General features: G+C 46.1%; 2 protein-coding genes across 16 annotated transcripts in view; one reads left to right on the forward strand and one right to left on the reverse strand.

Annotated features, from left to right (window-relative positions):
- Nucleotides 1–2271: 2271 nt before the first annotated feature.
- RPLP1 (ribosomal protein lateral stalk subunit P1) lies at nucleotides 2272–3623 on the forward strand. The gene is made up of 4 exons (XM_035318408.1): nucleotides 2272–2449; nucleotides 2574–2648; nucleotides 2739–2856; nucleotides 3502–3623. Exons 1-4 carry the CDS (start codon nucleotides 2378–2380, stop codon nucleotides 3579–3581), a joined length of 345 nt encoding a protein of 114 aa, XP_035174299.1. The 5' UTR covers nucleotides 2272–2377; the 3' UTR covers nucleotides 3582–3623.
- Nucleotides 3624–4912: 1289 nt separating this feature from the next.
- Nucleotides 4913–19723, reverse strand: part of PTK2 (protein tyrosine kinase 2) — a 197262-nt gene continuing 182451 nt past the window's right edge. For 7 of the 15 annotated variants that reach the window (XM_035318393.1, XM_035318399.1, XM_035318400.1 and 4 more), the window contains 7 exons: nucleotides 15194–15256; nucleotides 11706–11745; nucleotides 11068–11174; nucleotides 8358–8366; nucleotides 7259–7414; nucleotides 6908–6988; nucleotides 4913–6167 (listed from right to left, as the gene is read on the reverse strand). In XM_035318393.1, coding sequence (XP_035174284.1) covers nucleotides 5955–6167; nucleotides 6908–6988; nucleotides 7259–7414; nucleotides 8358–8366; nucleotides 11068–11174; nucleotides 11706–11745; nucleotides 15194–15256 — 669 coding nt within the window. In that variant the 3' untranslated portion in view covers nucleotides 4913–5954. The remainder of the gene's footprint in view (nucleotides 6168–6907; nucleotides 6989–7258; nucleotides 7415–8357; nucleotides 8367–11067; nucleotides 11175–11705; nucleotides 11746–15193; nucleotides 15257–19723) is intronic. The other 8 variants (XM_035318397.1, XM_035318396.1, XM_035318394.1 and 5 more) reach the window with 3 other exon arrangements.

Raw genomic sequence — 19723 nt, forward strand, 5'->3', positions numbered from 1 at the left:
TCATTGCCAACAAGAAGCCCTTGAATACACAGAACTTGCAAGTTCAGTGAAGCTAGATTTTTCTCTACAGCCTGAAGACAGCAAAGATTTATACTCACTATTTAAATCCTGTACAAGAAGTTACTTTCAATTCAATGCAGGATGTTTTCAGTGGAGCAGGCACATTTCAGATGCTCTATCTGACATTATTAGGTTTCTTAGCTGGCAGTGTCTTCAGCCATGAAGTATAATCGGAGCTATTTAGCTATCTTTATGTGTGCTGTTCTAATAAAGGCTCATGATGGTCCTCCTGCATTGGCAACTGGTTCTCCTCGCTTCTGTCTGCTTCGGCAAGTCATTCCTCAGTTCCTTCCTCCACATACATGAATGTAATCTGGGATCCACTTAGGAGGAATCTTTCTTACTTGATTAGCTTGGGTGTCCTACAGGTTGTTTTTTTTAGCCTTTTCACAAGCTGTACGTTTCCAGAGGTGCCATTGCTGATAAAAAGGAGTTTCTCAGAGTTTCCAATGCCCTTAAGCAAACTCCAGTTTCTGCTTCCAGATATTTCGAGCATAGTTATAGCCTATACATTAACTTCCTTCTAAACCAGATCTGTGAGTTCATTTGCCTGAAAATTAAATTTTTCTGTCCGTATTGCTAGTTTTCAGGCAGATCTTCACAGATGTAGCTGCAGAGCTCCAAAAGCTTCCACACAGGAGGCCGTGGCAGCAGTGGTGTGAGGGACGAATGAGGCAAGCAGAACTGCCCCTGCTCTGCTGGGCCTTCGTGAAATCCCATCCTCAAGCACCTGGCACTGACAGAGGGTTCCTCTGTGCCCTCCGCATTGTACAAGAAGTTTAAATGTTTAAAGTCAGAACTGGTACCACCACTAACAGGGTTAAAAACCTGCAAGTTAAGCGCTGCAGCACTCAGCATTCATCATCTCCAGCAGTAAGTAGTGTCTGACCCTCATCCAGTGAGAGATGCCTTGAATTATGAGGAAGGGAAGGATACAAGAAGTCCTGCTTGTGTGCTTCAGTTTTAACTTGTAATGGTCTAATCAGTCGTCTGATTTTTGTGAAGGAGCATGAGACTCAGAGAATCCCTCAGGCTGGAAAAGCCCTCTAAGATCATCATGTCCAACCTTTAACCTAGCACTGACAAGTGCTACTGAACCATGCTACTGAGTTCTACATCTCCACGGCTCTTGAAGACCTCCAGGGATGGTGACTCAACCACTGCCCTGAGCAGCCTATTCCAATGCCACATAACCCTTCTAGTATAGAAATTTCTCCTCATATCCAACGTAAACCTCCCCTGGCACAATGTGAGGCCATCTCCCCTCATCGCTTGGTGCTCGGGAGAAGAGCCCGATCCCCACCTCGCTGCAACCTCATTGAAGTACAATGAGGTGTCCCCTGAGGTGTCTCCTGAGCCTCCTTTTCTCGAGGTTGAACACCCCCAGCCCCTCGGCCACTCCCCAGCAGATTTGTTTTCCATCAGACCAGTTCTCCATCAGACTTCTTCCCCATCAGACCCGTTCCCCATCAGACTTGCTCTCCTGCCCCTTCACCAGCTTCATTGCCCATCATTGGACTCGCATGAGAACTGCAGCTGGCAGATACACTTTGCTGGTATCGAACGCCATCATTTTAGGATTCTAAGTATCAGGTCTTTTTGCAAATCCTTAAATTATTCTGCTCAAGTTTAATTTTAAAAGTTTTATTTACAGAACACCAACAGCAATGTACAAAAAAAAAAAAAAAAAAAAAAAAGAGTTTTTTTTATTAAATTTACTCTTGTCTGGAAATTGGGTTGATCACATATAAATAGCAGAGGGGGAAATGCTGGAATTTAAGGTTCCAACGTCACCTAGAAGTTGGGAAGTGGGAATTCATCACAAATGGCTTTTTCCATCTCGTTATTTTCTTTTCTTGGATTTTATTTTTTTTTACACACGTGCGTTTAGCCAAGCACCGCTGGTGCCATCCATTTATGTGCCATCCACGAGGCTTGGAAGTATTTTTGGAGTAGAACAGTAACAAAACGCGACCCCGTGTGGCGCAGGGCAGCAAGCGGCCCCTCAGCCCCGGCCCGCCCTCAGGCGGCGCCTCTCCGTGAGGGGGCAGCGGGAAATGGCCGCCGCCTCGCCTCCTCCCGCCCCCCTGCCGCGATTGGCGGAGCTCCTCTCCTCTCCGCTCACGGATTGGCCAGCGGCGCTGTCACCTCCTTTCCGTCCCCATTCCCGGGCCTGCGATTGGCTGTTGGCGCCCTAATAAAGCCGCCCCTCAGCACCAGCCGCCTTTTCCTCGCTGGACGCATAAGGTGCTGTGTCCTTCACACGAAGCTAAGGCCGTTCCACTCCGGCGACTGGCACCGCGCCCCCCAGAACACCATGGCCTCCGTCTCCGAGCTCGCCTGCATCTACTCCGCCCTCATCCTGCACGACGATGAAGTCACCGTCACGGTGAGTGCGCGGCCCCGGCGCCACAAGATGGCGGCCGGCCGCGGCATGGCGGTGGCGGGGGCCCGGCGAGAGGCGGCCTCCCCCTTCTCTCGGAGCTGTCCCCTCAGCGCCGGTCTCGTTGCAGGAGGACAAAATTAACGCCCTCATCAAGGCGGCCGGAGTCAGCGTGGAGCCCTTCTGGCCGGGGCTCTTCGCTAAGGTAAGCTGGGGGACGATGGGGAAAGGGGCTCGGGGTTGAAGCGAAGCTTGCCCCGCGGTAACAAGGCCGTGCCGGGTGCTTTCTCCTCAGGCTCTAGCGAACATCGACATCGGCAGCCTTATCTGCAACGTGGGAGCTGGCGGCGGGGCTCCGGCTGCGGCCGCTCCTGCGGGCGGGGCTGCGCCTGCGGGCGGCGGGGCTGCCCCGGGTAAGTGGGGTGCTGGGTCCGGCGGCCTGGGCTGGAAACTGCTGGGTGAAACCCTGGGCTGAGATGCTCTTGGCAGCTGGGGAGTCGGCGTGCGGGTGGTGGAAAGCAGAACCAGGCCTCACCCTCAGTAATAAGGCTGGAGTCATCCTTTGAATTAGCACGTGGGGCTGGCGTTACCTCAGAGCTGAGGCTGCCTCTTACATAGTCAGGATGTGCTGGCTAGAGGGAGTGCGCCTGCTCTGCAAAGCCTTCTGGGTTTGATGGGAGTGCTGAAGGCTTAGTGCCACTTCCTTGGTAGCAGAAACATCACTCTCCCTGGGCCGTTAAAATTAGAGGTTAGAAGAAAATTCTGCACTCGGGGTGGTGAGGCACTGGCACAGGCTGCCCAGAGAAGCTGTGGATGCCCCATCCCTGGAGGTGTTTAAGGCCAGGTTGCATGAGGCCCTGAGCAACCTGATCTAGTGGGAGGTGTCCCTGCCTATGCAAGGGGGTTGGAACTAAATGATCTTTTGAGGTCCCTTCCATCCCAGGCCATTCTGTGATGAACAAGTTAGGATTGTCCATCTTTCTTGATGTTGTCTTCTAGCACATGACTTTTATGAGTTGATGCAAATGGAAGAATTCTCACCACTTTTCATTTTCTAGCCGAAGAGAAGAAAGAAGAGGAAAAGAAAGAAGAATCAGAGGAATCTGATGATGACATGGGCTTTGGTCTTTTTGACTAATTAGTTTTGTACCTGCCTGTAATAAAGAAGCATTGAACTGTTTGGTTGTCTCTTAAATGCTGGAAGGGAGCGGATGAAGGCTTGCCACACTACCTGCAGTTCCAAAACCTGCTGCCACTGAATGCTGGCCTAACTACTCACCCTGTTGGTTCTTTATGCTCAGTGGCAGCAGAGGTGTAGCACAGCGACCGTTACAGCTCATAATTGCATTCCCAGCATGCAGATAAAGGTATAAACGTGACTGCAGTGAGTATGGGAGGTGTTGAGGTTTAGTAGCAGTGTTACTACTTGGTGTACTACCTGTGCTGCAATCAGGAGCTGCTTTTGCAGTCACCTCTGGGGGAAGCTGCAGCACCCACCCAATTTTTAGCTCACAGTACCAGGCAGTTGAACCTGCTCAGGAGCAGTTAGGGGCACAGCGGGGAACAACTGTGGAGGGCAATTGTTGAGCTCAACGCTTTGGAAAAGGCTGAAATGCTTGGTTAAAGTCAGGCTAAAACTGAGTGGTTGTAATTACTCATGTGTAGCTGTAATTTAAGAAGCAGATGAAAGTCTTGCAATACTCTAAACTTGAAGTGTGGGGTATATAATGTGCAGAGGGTGCTTAATGTTTTGCTTTTCCAGGAAAAAAAATCAAGGAGCATCACTGAAAAGCCAGCTGTGTTGAAGGGTAGGTGTCAGAAGGTTGTGGCACTTAAAAATGGAGTAGTGTAATAGCATTAGGAAAAATCCTGTGTTGGGCTTACTCAGAGCATGTGAGTCAAGGTAAGGGCTATTTTTAAGCGTGTATCTAAATAGTAAATATAAGGCATTAATAAAGTGTTGTGTCAGTTAAAGACTGAAAGCTGCGTTGGAGGGCTGTGGTGCATTTGGGTGGATAGTGGTAGCACGGCAGTGCCCCATCCCACTAAACCCAAAACTTCTTGTGGGGAACATGGAGGCACCTGGAGAAATGAGGGCTGGTCCTGATGGGGGACCCCTGGTGGCAGTAAATCCTGCAACTGAATTGCTGCTGAGCTACCAAAATAACCCTGTAGCTGCTACTTCCCTGCCTCCATCAGAGAAAAAGCCATCTATGTTTTAAATCTAAAGGAACATGAGAAGTGACACCATGCAATCACCAACAATTCACTCACACAGCTCATAACACCCACTGATGTGTTCCTGTCCTTAGAAATAAAGCTGCTTTATGGAAGATGACTAAAACTCTTTGATTTCTTCCTTCCATGCTCGCTGTTGCACCTCCTGAATTGAACTCCTGAAATCTCAGAAAGGTAGGGAGAGAACATGGCAGGGCTTCTCCAGTAAACACACACAAAATAGAGCCCGACTCACTGGTAACACCTTTTTAATAGGTCAAAGTAACTGTACAGTTCATTATATTCTTCCTGAGAATAATTTATATCCCTCAACAGCAAAAAGGGAGTGTGGTTTTTATTTCAACAGAACAGATGGCATAACTGGAAAACCAAGGAAAATCTAATTACACTGCTCTACAGTAACTCCTCCCAGGCAAGATAGACAAAAGGATGGGTTAGTTAACTACAGTGGGCTTAAAATATTCAACATGGCTTTAATCTGTCTTTATAAATTATATAAAAATGGGGGGCATGAATGGTTACAGAACTCCTCTAAATGCAGCTCTGAGTTGCTCTGGTACAAAGCAGCATTTTTGCTTCCAAGGAAAACAACGTTGCTACAAAAAGAACTGGCACGTTATTCTGGTGAAGAAGACGAGAGTTTTCAGTTGTGTTCTACAGCTAGTTCCAACCAAATGCATCACACATTCACGTAAAAGTAAAAGGCAGGAAGATGAAGAGGGCTTTTAGTTTGTCTTGAAATGACCGACGTCTTGAAAATATAGCTTTTTATTTTCTTTCTCTGTAAATTGTGATTAGCATATTGCGACGTAAGTGTTCTAATAAAAAAAATTCCAGTCTGGATAGTTCATATACTGTGGGCAAGAATTCTCAGCCCTGAGGTTTCCCAGAATTCTTCTTCACAATATCTTTCTCCGCTCTGCTGCTCGAACAGTTCTGGCTCCGAGACTCCGCGGCAGCTCGAGGCTAAAGCGTGGCCGATGCGATGGGAGCAAAACCGAATCGCGCTCCGAAGCCGTGATTTTCCCAAGGCCTTCTGTACAGACTTTGGCTGGTGCCGCCGCCGCTTCTTCAATCCCAGACCAGCTTGGCTTTAAAAAAACTGGGTTAAACTTTTGTCACGGGAGAGAACCGACAGCTGTCAGTCAGCTGAAGCAAGAGTCGCTGGAAAGCCAGGACTGCACTGGGTTAATCCTCGCTGCTGGTGGAAGGTGGCACATCATCCTTTCGCAAGCAGAATTCTTTCAGCCTGATGAAACTCTTCCCTCAGTACTTAGTGCGGTCTGGACTGGCTGATCATTTTCAGTCTGGCTTGATCAATGACATCCAGCAAGTTCTTGGCATCCACAGCCAGAGCGTGAGCGGCCGTCAGCATCTGCTTCTTGTACTCCTGCTGCAGGCTGGTCATGACGTACTGCTGGGCCAGCTTCATCTTGTTAATGAGCTCGGCCAAGTCCGAGTTCAGCAGCTTCTGTGCCATCTCAATCTGCAATAAGAAGACTCGGTCAGCTGCATAAATCGTCAGAAATCACGACAGAACGACAGCACCCTCGACCCTCCCCAGTCCAGGACATCCCCTCGGTGAAACCCCAACAGCCCCTGCCTGAGGTTTCCCTTTGGAGCTGGAGCCACCACGCGGAGCAGGTGAAATTGCTACACAGGATGATTCTCTGAGATGGCACGTAACGATTCTCTGGCTTTCTCACTATCACACTCATTCAAGGTTTTGGAGGAAAATGGTTTTATTCCTGACTCTCCTCAACTTCACTGAAAGATCTCAGTCATTTCTTATCCCAAACAAGGGCTACTAAGGGATATTTTCGTATCAAAAGCTTCCAGCTGCACCGAGCTATGCTCAATTACCTGTCTAATGACTTTGTGCACAAGCTGTGTTCAAAGATTAAATCTGTACCAAGAATTAACGCCCAGATGGTCTCCCTGCAGTTCTGATTTGCTGTAAGCACTGCTGACAATTTTTATTTAAACTGTGCACGTGTTGTATGCTCCTTCATCCAGTGTGAGCATCTTGGCTTGTAAAAGCCTACATCCACACAGCACTTAGGTTCTAATAAATTTGATTTCATGAAGAATTCTAATCTGAGAGGTCACAGCACCTACTGAATCCAAACATGTGCACGTGCAAAGAAGAGAAAGCCCAAACCCATGCAGCAGCTGTCCCCATGGAGGGTAACTTGGAAAACGGGGACTGAGCAGAGCTCTACCCACCTCTCTGTGGGTGCTTGCAGGAAGCACCGGCAGGGTCTCATCTACCGTTGCCAGCAAGGTTCTCAGTGCCAAGCCAACCTCCTAAGGAGAAAAGGAAGCAAATAAGGAAATAGAACAGACACAGAACATGTACCCAACAGCACATACCCCTGCTTTGATTCCATCACCCCTCTCATGTACACCACGGACACAACCAGACAAAGCTCCAGCACGGACTACAAGTTACCCCACACAACCACAAAAAGCTTTTCTACTTCCAACTTCCAGAAAGTTTCTCCTCCATCAATTGTTACCAAGAATTCTGTCATCGAGGAGCGAAATAAAACCCCGATTTCCAGAGTCCCTCCTTACCTTTACCATGGGCACGTACTCCTCTGGCGGAGCCGGCTGTATTTTACTGGACATTTCGATGACTGCTTTCACCAGCCCGGTTACATTCTCGTAGACTTTGTCGTTGGAGCGGTCCAGGTTGGCCGTAGGAGGAGGGCTGATTTCCTGCGGCTGAATCTGGAAGCAGAGAGGGGTTGCTGAACCTCCTGTCCCCAGCAGATGGGGCTCAGCAACCTCCCAACCTCCGCAGCCCACCGGGAAGGGCTCGTGTTCGCACCAGCCGCCCTGTCCCTGCTGAACACGCTCGCCCTTGGGGCTGAAGGAAGTTTCCTTCACTTCTGACTGAACCTGATCTGTGAAATGACACTGAGGGATTTTACCAAAAAGTCTCTGCTTTTTTTTTTTTTTTTTTTTTTTTTTTTTTCCTCCAGTCTAACTCCCACAACAAAGAAAATTACGTGAGGAATGAGGAGCACAGAGTACTTGGCGTCTAAGTCCTTTCTTTGAACAGCAAATTAACAAAACCAGTGTCCCCAGTAGAGGTGGGACACCCCAAACGTGTTCATCAGTTTGCTTCCTATAGATGAGGGCAAATCCAACAGGTCCCAAGTCCTGTCAAACTGCAGACACCCCAGGTCCCCGCAGCTCTGGGTACAACAAGCAACCCCCTGCGGGAGAGGAGGGTTGAGAAACGCCTCTTTCCTCCTGGTGCCACGGTGGTTGTCCTCCCTGCAGATCTGGGATCAGCTCGTGGCCCCCCACATTGCTTCCAGCCGGTCCCAGCTACAAGAGATGCTTCACTGGAAGCATTCACACCGATGAAACGACAAAACACTCGGGTGAGGCTTTGTCTAAGGAAGGAGCGCGGGATTTAGTGCATCGGGCTCGCAAGTGTTCACATTTCACTAATTGGTTACTGGCAGCTGTTACAGAGATTCGGGCTGGCGCATCGATCAGAGAATACTTGAGGAAAAAGAACACGGTAATTACTTCAATCAGCAGGGAAAGGCCGTGATTCTAATTGGATTAAGCGATCGAGAAGTTACAACAGTCCTCTTGCAAAGTCGCATGCAAAGACATTGGGGAACAGGGCACGTACACACGCTCACGCACTGCTTACCCTCCATGGCTATTGTTGAGCAGAATGTGGGGGAAGGTTAAAGAAATTTACCAGAAGAAGGGAAAAAAGAAAAACAATATTAATAAATTCAGCAGGAAAAAAAAACAAACCAACAAAAAGAACCAAACCCAAACCAAAACATGTACAGCAATGAGAGACCAGTTAAAAAGCCTGCAACAAAAACGCATCCTCGACGGCCCCGGCAGTCATACGGGTTAGCTCGTGGCCCCGCTGTTAGGGAAGCCCCGTGTGCTGACAACCTGCTGTGCACCCGCGAGGGGGGGGAAGTGCTCGCCATGCGCCCATGCCGACTTTTTACTCAGCACATGGGGAAGAGATCATGCAAAGCTCGACAGGAGCAAGCCAGTCTGGCAAATAGTGAAGTGGGGAGCAGAGTAAAAGGGCCTCTGCAGCAGGGGGGGATGCTTCCTGGGAAACCCTGCTCCTTTATAACACAAGCGATCCGTTACCCAGCAGGTGTAGGAAACGTTGCTTTCACCTTGCTCTTTTTTTTAAAATAAAAGTCATGATGGGAAACACGCAGTCACAGAACTGCGCAGCTCCTGTTCACGACGACAGCCACAGCTGGGGTTAGCAACTACCAAGAGCCCACTCCAAATGTGCTCTACCCAACCCACTGAATTCCTATGGCCATAGGATTCGTGGCTTCAGAAAATGGACATCTGCAGTCCTTACTAATCATCATTCTCATTTTTTCCCCTGTTTTTATAGCTACCATCAACATTATTGCTCTGCGAGCTTCACAAGTCAGGGATTTCTTTCTGTGTGGACTGCCTGGCTTTGCTTCGGTAACCGAAAACTATTTCTAGGTGCCTACTGCCCTGCAGGTCCCCTGGGGGAAGCAGCTCAAATCCTCTCCAGCTGTATTCTGCAAAAAAGGGAGGATGAAATGGAGTCTGAAGTGGGTGCACAGGAAATGGAGTCTGAAATGAACCCCCAAAGCATCTTCAGTGAACCAAGTCACAACCTATTCCAAAATAATGAACTTTTTTTTTTTGAAAGGGGACATGACCATCCAATTTCAGGAAATTACTGGCGGGAAAAAGAAGAAAACCAACACTTCTTTTCCACTGAAGGAGCTATTTAGCACATAAATCCTCTTCATACTGATGTTTTTGGCTGCTCAGGTTTGTTTGTTGTGAAGAGGCTGTATTTCAGAAAACATTTTTCACGTTCCAATATCGGTAGTTAGAAAGGAAATTTTAGAGAATCCAAATTCAACAACACATCTGTTCCTGCTTTTTTACGTTTTCTGAGGCTTGGCAGCTTGAAAAGCACTGGCACCAGTTGATAATAAATAATCCTACTCGAGCTCGCCAGAGCTGTCTGTTTATGCTGATTCTTAAATATTCAGAAAATCTCAGAACAAAAGAGAGCAAGAGTGAGACAGGCAGGGGCTGAAAGACCAATTTGTGCCAAACGCATTGCTTTGGTGGCCAGTTTTGAACTTCGCGGTCAGAGGAACTGCATTTTTTCCTGAATTTTCTCAAAATCAGCATCACCCACATCTGTGCCTACTGTAGCAGGGATTCCAATTTTCTACTCTGGGCTTGGCAGGGCGCTGATTAGCACGAGGTTCTCCTTCTGTGAGGAACTGTACTATTAACACCGGCTGTCGTCGTACAGCAGGGATGGCCCCGGCATATTTACAGGAGCCTGCACTCTAATTCTGACATTGCTCTCTTCTCAGGAAACGGCTGGAGTGCAAATACTGGTGGCAGCAGCTGCCAGAGGGGCAGCAGCAGAAGGGATCCTGCCTGCCTGCTCTGGTCAATAACACCGCAGTCAGACCTTTGGGAGGGTATTTGCCTACCCACAGAGGTTGTAAAGTGAATGGAGATGTGTCAACATCATTTCTGGTAGAGTAGTGCTGATGGAGAAGCCCCAGCCAGAATTATATCTAGCTGCTGAAAGTTGCTAATACCAGAAATAACTCCACTGGTTCTCCTCGGGAGGCCCTGGGGTCATTTGTTTAAGATTAGAAAGGTAAACGAGTCCCAAGGGCAGGGAAAAAATATCCTGGAGACGTGATTTTACAAGTCACTGACACTCTTAAGGACCAGTTCCACTTACACCAGTTGCAAGAGGAAACAGGGCACAGTTTCACACAGCCCTGCAGCACCTCTCTGCTAGACAACTCCACTAAGTTTCATTTCTGGTTTTATTGCTTATTGCCCGGAGATGAGATAACAAATACACAAGTATCTCGGTCACAGGTCAGAAAGTCCCGACCACACCATTTCCTCTCTTTCCTTGCTCCCCAGAGCCAGCAGGGTTTTGGGAGTCGTGGTGCTGCAACAAGAGCTTTTGGGAGCATCGCAGCTCAGACGTGTTTCGCCTCTATGTGACTGAGGGCCCGGACATTGTGGTAAAACCTGAGTAACGGGATGGATCCTGGCTGTGCTGAGCTCCTTCTTGCTTAGCAGGAAGGCTGGGTCCGTATGAGAGAGATCATACGCTCCTCAGACTGGACATAAGCTCACCTGGGAAAGATTCTAGGTGAGGAACGTGCTGAATCAGTCCTGGAGGATATGAGCCAACCAGTTAACTCCCTGGAGAGCTGCCAGCACATGATAACATCTACTTGGGAAGTTTAGTCACTTTTGCTTTTCATGGTCTTTGGGAACAGCTAACTATCTCTGAGGGGTAACGTTTCATGTTCTGAAACGTGTGATACTGAGCACTGTACCTTCACGCCTTCGTTGTAGCTGTCCACAGGGCTGTTGAGGCTTGCGAGGCTGCCCAAATGGCCGGGGGCTCCGGGCCGGGGAGGTTTCTTTGGCGGAGCTGTGTGATCTGGTGAACAAAATCTCCATTTTAGAGGACCAGCGCATCAGATGTACCTGAGACATTCTGGTCTGTCAACATTACGAAGGCTACGCCTGCTTTACTAACTCAGGACACCTAACCCAGAGCCGAGAGGTGCTTACCACCTCGTGCCCCAGCAGAGTGCCCCGCATGCAGCTCGTGTCTGGGAAATCAGGCCTCTTCCTGGCAGAAGTCCTGGACATGACTCACTTTAAGACACAGAAACCTAAATTTAGTCGTCTACCTGTGTTTAACATGTCTGGACTCCACACACAGTGGAGTCCTACACAGTGATTCAGCTTCCTCTAGAGACTTCCCAGCTGTTGAAACACCTTCTTAGATTTGTTGACCAAGTCTCTGGGAATTTAAGCACCGACTGCACCGAAACACCTCCGTGTAGTTCTCTGGAATTGAACCCAACCTTGTATGGAAATACCGGAAAGCATCTTTGTTCACTGTTGCTGCTACAAGACTTGTAATCCAGGATTCAAGGTGACGCTGTATGATTTTAGTGCTTACCTGGTTTCCCCACAGGCTGATATATGTGCTGGTTACCAGCCTACGAAATAAAATACACATTTATAGTAGTTAGTACAGTGCTCACCGTTTCCCTCGCATTTCACTGAAAACAGCCAGTTCTCAGCCCATTTCCCAGCAGTTAAAATACTTCCATATTCACCATAATCTCTTAATTGCATTTATATTATTTATACAGTAAGGAAAGTGATTTTGTTTTGTAGTATTCACAACAGCCCTGCCCTGCACGTGACAGTTTCTCCCTCACTATTAATCAAATGTGGTGCCATATTCACAGCATCTTCTGCTCTCGATTCAGAGATCAAACTGGAGAAGTCACGGTGCTGATGAAGAAATTGCAGTGCAGCACTTACTATTTCTGCACTGGGGAACAGCATCAATAACGGTAATAGATCTTCTGAGCTGTGAAGCTCTTAATCAAGGTCAATTTGCTTATTCATTTGGAAGTATTTAATGGTAGATTCAAGTGAATTTCCGTGGTAATTGTATTTATACAACCTTCGTGCCAAGACAGATGAAAATCTGTTTGGTCACAGCCAAATTAACGCTTTATGCAAAACTTGTCACATTAAAAAACACACGCAAAAATGTTACAATCGAAACAGGCACGTTTTAGGCAAGCGTGCCTGTAAAAAGGAGTTTCCACTGCAAAATAAAACACTGAAGGCAGTTAGAATTTAATATGCCCAGCAGGAAAACATTTCAAGAAGGCATTGGTTTATAAAATAAAAGACCGTTTTCTGCCAAGCCAGAACAGCTCTTTGCATCAAACCTAGGGAAGCTGCTTTTTCCACATGTTAAAGGTGGCAATAAGAAATCCTAGAGCTCACTTGTAGTGGTGTGAAAACACAGCAGCTGCTTCAGTTTGACTTCAGCTCTGGATAATGCTATCACAAATCACTGCCCGAAAATGTTAATTATCTTTCTTTTCTGATCTTTTAAGCACGGTGTTGGAATCTCTTACATTCTTTATTTTCAGAAACACACCCAGGTAATAGGGACAACAGTCCACTCACTATTCCTCAGCTTCCAACTTCATAGCTGCCTCCTTTCAGCACTAACACAACCGTACAAAGCAAGCACCTTCCCTGCCCAACAGAAGAAGGTCTGCAGGAGATCCTCTACATGGACCCGAGATCCTCACGGGATCATCGTCCCGTGGGTCATTGCCAACGGGATCATCGTCCCGCTAACAAACCCAAAGGACACTCACCGTTTTAGTTTAGAATTTATTCAAAGCTTTGGCCTGGCATTTTTAGAAATTAATGTTAGGGTTTTAAAATTGCAGGCAGATCCAACGAGGCTTCCGTGGTTAGGGCTGCCCAGCACTTCCTGAGGCCTCTTTAGAGCTGCTCAAAACTTTTCCCAATTTTAACTGCATGCACTGAAAATTCCCACGCTAACTCTACTTGTAGCTCGTTTCTAGCAGTTTGCTGTGGAAAATCGTGGCCAGAAGCAAAATATTTAGGATGTAGGGTCACACAAAAATATATTGCGTGGGGAGAACTCCTAGGAAAGATGCCAAGCAGTTCTCACAAGTTTTACAGATGGTATTCTAGCGGGAGGAGGAATCAAAGCTCCAAAGTCCTGACACTCTCCTGCTGTTACCACGTCTCTGAAACCCACCGGCCGATCATCTCAAGCACTGCCCTGTTGTTAGAAAAACCAGCTGCTCTCTGCCAGCCCCATCGCCATCGGTTGTGTCACTAACTTTGGTACCTCTGCGATTTCAAATCTGAGAACTCCAGGGGGAAGAGATGGGAGGAGAGGGAAAGGAGGCTTAGTTCACTGAAATGGTTTGTGCAATTTTCTTTCCAGAACATTATTAAAAATGTGTGTTGAAAGAAATGTGAGTAAAGTCATACAGCCCAGCGCACACCCTTTCCAACTACCACCATGACTAACCTAACAAAAAGTCACTTGGTGGGAGGACTTCAGTGACACCTCGGTGATCGGGATCCTGCCCTTGCCACTGCCACAGAAATCTCTGTGTAATGCTGGGCAATCGTTGAACCCGAGCTCTCCTACAAATGACTGCTTATTTCTCATCCTCCCGATGAGAAACTGAGGTTGACTCAGAGGAGCATCAGACATTTCCCACTGCAAATGAAGTCAGAGTTAATTTTAAATGAATTAAGAACTCTAAGAATGCAAAATCGAACCCTGGAACTGAATTAAGAGCCTCTTGTAAAACCCATTCTGGCAACGATCACATTTTTCTTCCCACTCTGTCAAGTGGGGTGTGAAGTTGCCCTACCTTGTCTGGGAACCTGGATCATCCCCTGCAAGCAGTTTGGGATGGGGGGTTGGGTTTTTCATTCTAACCCCAGGCAGTCATGAAACCATCCTGCCGCAATGAGCTGCGCTTTTAGGTGGCTGTCAGTTTGATCAGACCTCTGGCAGGACTTCAAAATCTCCCGCTAATTTCTTGCAGCACCTTCACGAGTAGCAAAAACCCACAGTAATACTTCACTTATATGAAGATGCAACAATAACAAGACAAAATGGTAATTAATAGCCTTCAGGTTCACAGAAAAAAAAATCGTAGCAGCTTCCAAACACAACCAGCTATCTCTGGAGACCATGCTGCAGCATGCCATTAATACGCTCATCTGTGACTGTGCTTTGGCTGCGAATGCAGGAAGAGCCCCCTGCAGCCACAGGTAGTGAAGAAATACAGAAGGCAGCCTACGACTTTGGAATTGCATCCCAAATGATCGAGGAAAGTGAATTTAAAATACTAACTTTGAAGAAACGCTCTCAAGGTGATCCCTGGAGACAAACAAGGGATGAATGAAGCATCAGGTTCCTATCAGTAACGGTCCCTGGCCTGACCCCCCTCTCCTGTCTGCGTGATTCAGAGATTCCGACGGCAATTCAACGATCGGAGAAATGGTTTTAGTTAAACAGAAGGCAGTAAAGCCAGTAAGAAAGAATAGCGCAGCTGCAGCTGTTGTCTGACAGTAAATGAATGGCTGTGGGGTTTATTCCATTTGTTTCAGAGCGGATCAGTTACCCTAAACAGATTCCTGGGTAATACAACAGTAACATTTACATTCCTTGTAAGAAAACCCTTCAGATATTTAAACAACTGCTAAAGTTATTTTACCCCTGCTTCCTGTTGATGGAAGTTTCAGCAACCCATCGACATTTTTAAACGAAAGGCCCAATTAGACACCGCACAAGCTTTTCAGAATAATTGCAACATATTTGCAGGAGCATTTGTTTCGACAGCAGCTTCAAGGGGCCAAAAACCAACCCCCAAATCCTCCCAACTGCTGCACGAACAGCTCTGCCACGGCTGCTGTTCCCACAGAAGCTGAGCTTCTTGGAAAGCTGTAGAAGCAAGTAATAACAGTGGAAACATTTAGCAAAAACTTTCAATCATCTCCAACAGTCACGACTGTACAGCGTGTACTACCAGGAAACTGGAAAAAGGGCTGGGAGACGAGAAGATCCCACACACTTACTGGGCCCTGGAGACCTCCGTCCTCGCGGTCGATGCTGCCCCGGGAGAGCCGCACGTCAGGTTTCTGCAAGAGAAATTCAGAATTTCATTGCTCTGCTTCCAGATTCAAGCAACCTGGGCTTAAAACCGTCTTTAAAACAAGCAAATACTGTCAAAAACGTTTCACTGACAGATACAGATGTCATTTAATTCCACTCCCTACAATGCTACGTCTACGTGCTCCTGTACCGAAACGCCCGGCGGTCACACGTGTAAAAAAGGCTTTCTGTGAACTGATAGTACCGTTTCCCCAACACAACACTGGAAAACCTGCATTTTCATTTTCTCAAAGGCAACAAACGGTGGGTTTTTCAACTTGTTTTCCTCCCGACAGCACAATTTCAACCACAGGATGAGGAACGCTGAGCATTAATTCCTGTTTCCTGCTCGGGAAGGCTTATATGTACTTGGCTGCCTCGCCAAGCCTGCGAACGGGGCCAATTACTGGAGCTCTTTTGGGTACAGGGAGCTAATAAAGGCGCCCGGATGCACTGGTCTCTGGACACAAGCGACAAACAAACAAATTTCTAATTTATCTGCTTTAAGAAGCACAGGGCTTGATTGTTTTACCAAGTCATAATGGGACCGCCCCGATTTTTTGTCATACAAATCGTCCCTTTCCCTCACCTCCTCCCCAAATCCAGGTACGTTATACTTATTCTCTGAGGACAACAGGAAGCAGGTGAAAAGATAAAGGAAGAGCTGATGTGCGACAAAGGGTAACGCTGATCTGCAAACACAAGTTCAGCAAAACCCGAGGGCCTTTCTGGCACAGAAAAACAAAGAATTTGTCCCCAGCACACTGGCCCACGAGACTGGATGAGGAGCTCATTAAATTCCGGAGTTCATTCAAATGCATACCTACGTCTGTGCAAATACAGCCTCCTTCCTAAGGCTGAATGCACGTATACATTAAATTTACGTAGATGCAGAATGAAGTTATCTTGAGAGGAATGCAGGCATGTGAATATGGACGGCAGCTACACTCCATGAACGTGTTCTTCCAGGGTCAGTTGTGGGGGACAAAATATTCCTTCTTCTTGTTGAAAGCTACTCAAGATCCCTTCCCTTCCTTCCTTCTAAAAGCACCAAAGAATAATCCCAATTCCCATATCCTACTAAATGACCCTAAAAGCCATCAGGGTAGGCAGATCGATATGCTAACGGCGATCTTTTATCATTTAACCGCTCATGTTGTGCCGGCAGTCTGCATCAAGGGCTTAATTCTTTGGGTTTTCATTCAGTCCTTCCCAGATGGAGCAAGGCACAGGCAGAGGCAGTCGCTGCCTGAAAGAACTTGCAGATTAAAAATAGACAAACAAAATTAGACAGGGAAATATTTAACCCCTTCTTAAAATGTGAAGAACCGACACGACAAAAACAACCAACTTGCTCAATGTTTCTCTAAGAATGTGTGTCAATTTTACGTTGAAACCTACATGGATGAATCTCCAGTTTATTTCCTTGATGATGATGATGAACTTTCTCTGATGGAAGTCTCCTTTGATACGGTTATGTCAGACACGTCAGGAGATATTAAGTGACTGTGATTCTCATGGTATTTTTTAGCTAAATATTATCTAAGTACATGACTGAATTTCTATCGCACTGATGTTCACAATTTATCATTTTCATTTCTATCCAGAGAAGTGCCCAAAGTCTTTGGAAATGGCTGAAGGCTAGTTTATTCCAGGCGTCTTCCATGATCCTTGCATTTTTAGCAATGTACTACTCCAGAAATACCTGACTGAATATAATGAAATATTCAGCACTGAGGAAGATTCAGAAGCACAACGTGCATACTAGACCAAGTAACACCTTTCTTTCCGGTTATTACAAGGAGCAGAAGAAAGAAAAGTTAAATTTACAGATACACTAAGTCTTCTCCCCTCCTCATCCTACTAACAATGTCCTACAACCCAAGGCACCACCAGCAGCAAACGTGTGGCACGCAAGCAAACTTCAGGACATTGCACACACGAACATCACACGAACACCTAGCTGCAGTCTAAGAATTGTTGTACAAGAAGGGTGTAAATAGACGTATTATTAAAAGCAATATTAACGAAATTCTGTTGGACTAGCGCTATGCAATTGAAGCCATGGTGGGCATGATGTTGCCCAGGCACCTCGAAGAACCTGAAAATGAAGATACCGAGTGCCAATGTGTCCGTGAGCTGTTTGTACCACTACACAACATGTCTGCATCTTAGCCATGTGCAAATTACAGATGGGAAGACTGAAAGCCTTTACTGCTACATAAACTCAAGCACTTTTAACTACTCTTCAAACACTTTTCTCCCTCTGCCCCACCTCAGCAAGGAACAACTGAGAAATATTCAACACGCTTCTGTGCCTAATGACTAACAGGAGGCCCAAACATATTTCTAACATTAATTAGTAAACAATATTCTGATTTATTCATTTGTATAGCTATGGAAATTTCAAAGGACAAGTTATTTTATAGTAAACGTGATAGCTAAGACCAAACTCTCCTTTTACTTTTAACCATAACTTAACAGGAACTCTTCTAAGTGGCAAGACCTTTAATTTTAGCCCCTGATGCTGGCATTACATTGCAACCCGTGGCTGAATTTTTCATACTGAGCTCTCCCAGATACGTCTCATGCAACAAGCCTCACACCAAAATTCACCTGTTCCATGCTTTACGCATTTATGATTTATGCATTTTTTTAAATGCATTTCTCGAACTTGTTGGAGCACAAGTGGTGCCTCCCAGGTGTATATATAACACGTCAGGGGAAAAATCCTCAAGCTATAATTCTGCACCCTGCTTAAACTCTTGGTTTTTTTTTTGGTGAAAGCTTTACCAGACTAAAACACAATTAAGCAACGTCTTTTCTACTTACTATTGTATCCATTACAGAAAGCTATTTCTGGTAGGATTGTATCAAAATCTTGCAGAAAATCAAAGCCCTGGAGAAGTAAATGCATTTCTTTTCCTACTAAAAAATCGACTATCTGAAATCTCTGGAAATTTTAAGAGGACTTTTCAGACAGGATGCATATGTCGACCAACTGGAACGAAATCTATTTTATTTCCAGAATTCCCGGTCACTCACTAATAAAAGAACATGTATGTCTTGGCGTTCTCAAGACATGCCGAACTGTAACATCTCGGTGGGATTTTCTCAGGCTAAAAATTAAAATCTTATTTTAGCAACAGTTCACATCAATTATACTTGAATTGCCGTTCTCAGTGTCAGAATAGGACAAATACTAAAACCACAACTATGTGGGAATTTCAGAAAAAAAAATAACAAAACCAAACGCGATAAGGAAACTATGCGAGTTATTTCTTCTAAACATCACAGGAAAGAGCTCTCCATTTCTCAGCACAACACTGTTCTATCTGCTGCGGAGTCACTCAAAGGAGTGCACACATACATCTTTATTTTATATAATTAAAAGCAACACCACATACTGTCAATGCAACCACAGAGAGGTTCAAGCTGGAAATTAAATTTAAATGGGGAAGGAATTCATGGAGATGTCCCAAAAGAAGGAAATTCCTCTGCAGAGGACTACTTCAGAGACGGCCAGCTACAGTGTAAGCAGTTACAGCATAAAAATCGCAGATTTTATGACACTGTTGTACTTAGAAGGTCACCTTGAGAAGGTAACAGCGTGACAATTTCTGTCCCACAACTTCTGCTCAGCTGAGAGCTGTCAGTTAAGCATGGCATCACCATCACCACTGCTTTCTTAACTGTGGTTGCAGATGGATTCCCCTTTTGGGCCAAACTCTGGATTAAAATACAGAAGATGTGCTCTTCCAGAAGCAATTAAAAAAAAATCAGGATAGGTTCTGGCAGTTCCAAACTTCTGCCACGACCCCAAAAACAAAGTATCCTCAGAGAGGCTTTTAAAAATTATTTTAACTCAATGAATTAACTGATTTGCTTTTAAGTTAATTCTGCACCTGAGATCAGGGCTGGAAGATGGACATTTACATACTGTGGCCCTGATGGAGTATTTCGATCCTTCGATCCTGATTTTCTGTGCACACACTGCAAAGGGAAGCCAGCATAATTATTTTTTTAGAGTGGAAATACCCAGATGGTTGAATAATGATACAAAAGTGCAGAATGAGAGCTTCGTGTACTTCTTATGATACTTCCTGTGGGCATGAGGCAACCACCCAAACATCCCAGGATATAAATGAGTGAAAATCTTGTGGACTGCAGCACCTAAAGAACTGTAAAGCAAGATTCCTTGCCCAGAAGGCCGAGCAGATTTCCACCTGTTCAATGCAACGTGTTTGTGTGGCAGCTGTCTGACCCATCTGCCTTGCACCGACAGCCTCTTCTGCGGCCACCTGCACCACGTGTGAAGTGCTGCCATGTTTCATCTTTGCTTTGACTTCCTCAAACATAATTCAGAGATTTCTGCCTCCTTTCTAGAGGCAGCTTCCAGGACAGCATGAAAAAATTGCAGGTTTCATCGGTGTGCATTAAACACCTAGTGTACA

The sequence above is a fragment of the Oxyura jamaicensis genome, chromosome 2, assembly GCF_011077185.1.
Source record: "Oxyura jamaicensis isolate SHBP4307 breed ruddy duck chromosome 2, BPBGC_Ojam_1.0, whole genome shotgun sequence".
Lineage (NCBI taxonomy): Eukaryota > Metazoa > Chordata > Aves > Anseriformes > Anatidae > Oxyura > Oxyura jamaicensis.

Bases quoted from the DNA above. Each gene is read 5' to 3' on its own strand.
- RPLP1 (XM_035318408.1), top strand. From the start codon at position 2,378: ATGGCCTCCGTCTCCGAGCTCGCCTGCATCTACTCCGCCCTCATCCTG. The intron at 2,649-2,738 runs GTAAGCTGGGGG...CTTTCTCCTCAG, and splicing joins GGCCGGGGCTCTTCGCTAAG to GCTCTAGCGAACATCGACAT. The intron at 2,857-3,501 runs GTAAGTGGGGTG...TTCATTTTCTAG, and splicing joins GGGCGGCGGGGCTGCCCCGG to CCGAAGAGAAGAAAGAAGAG.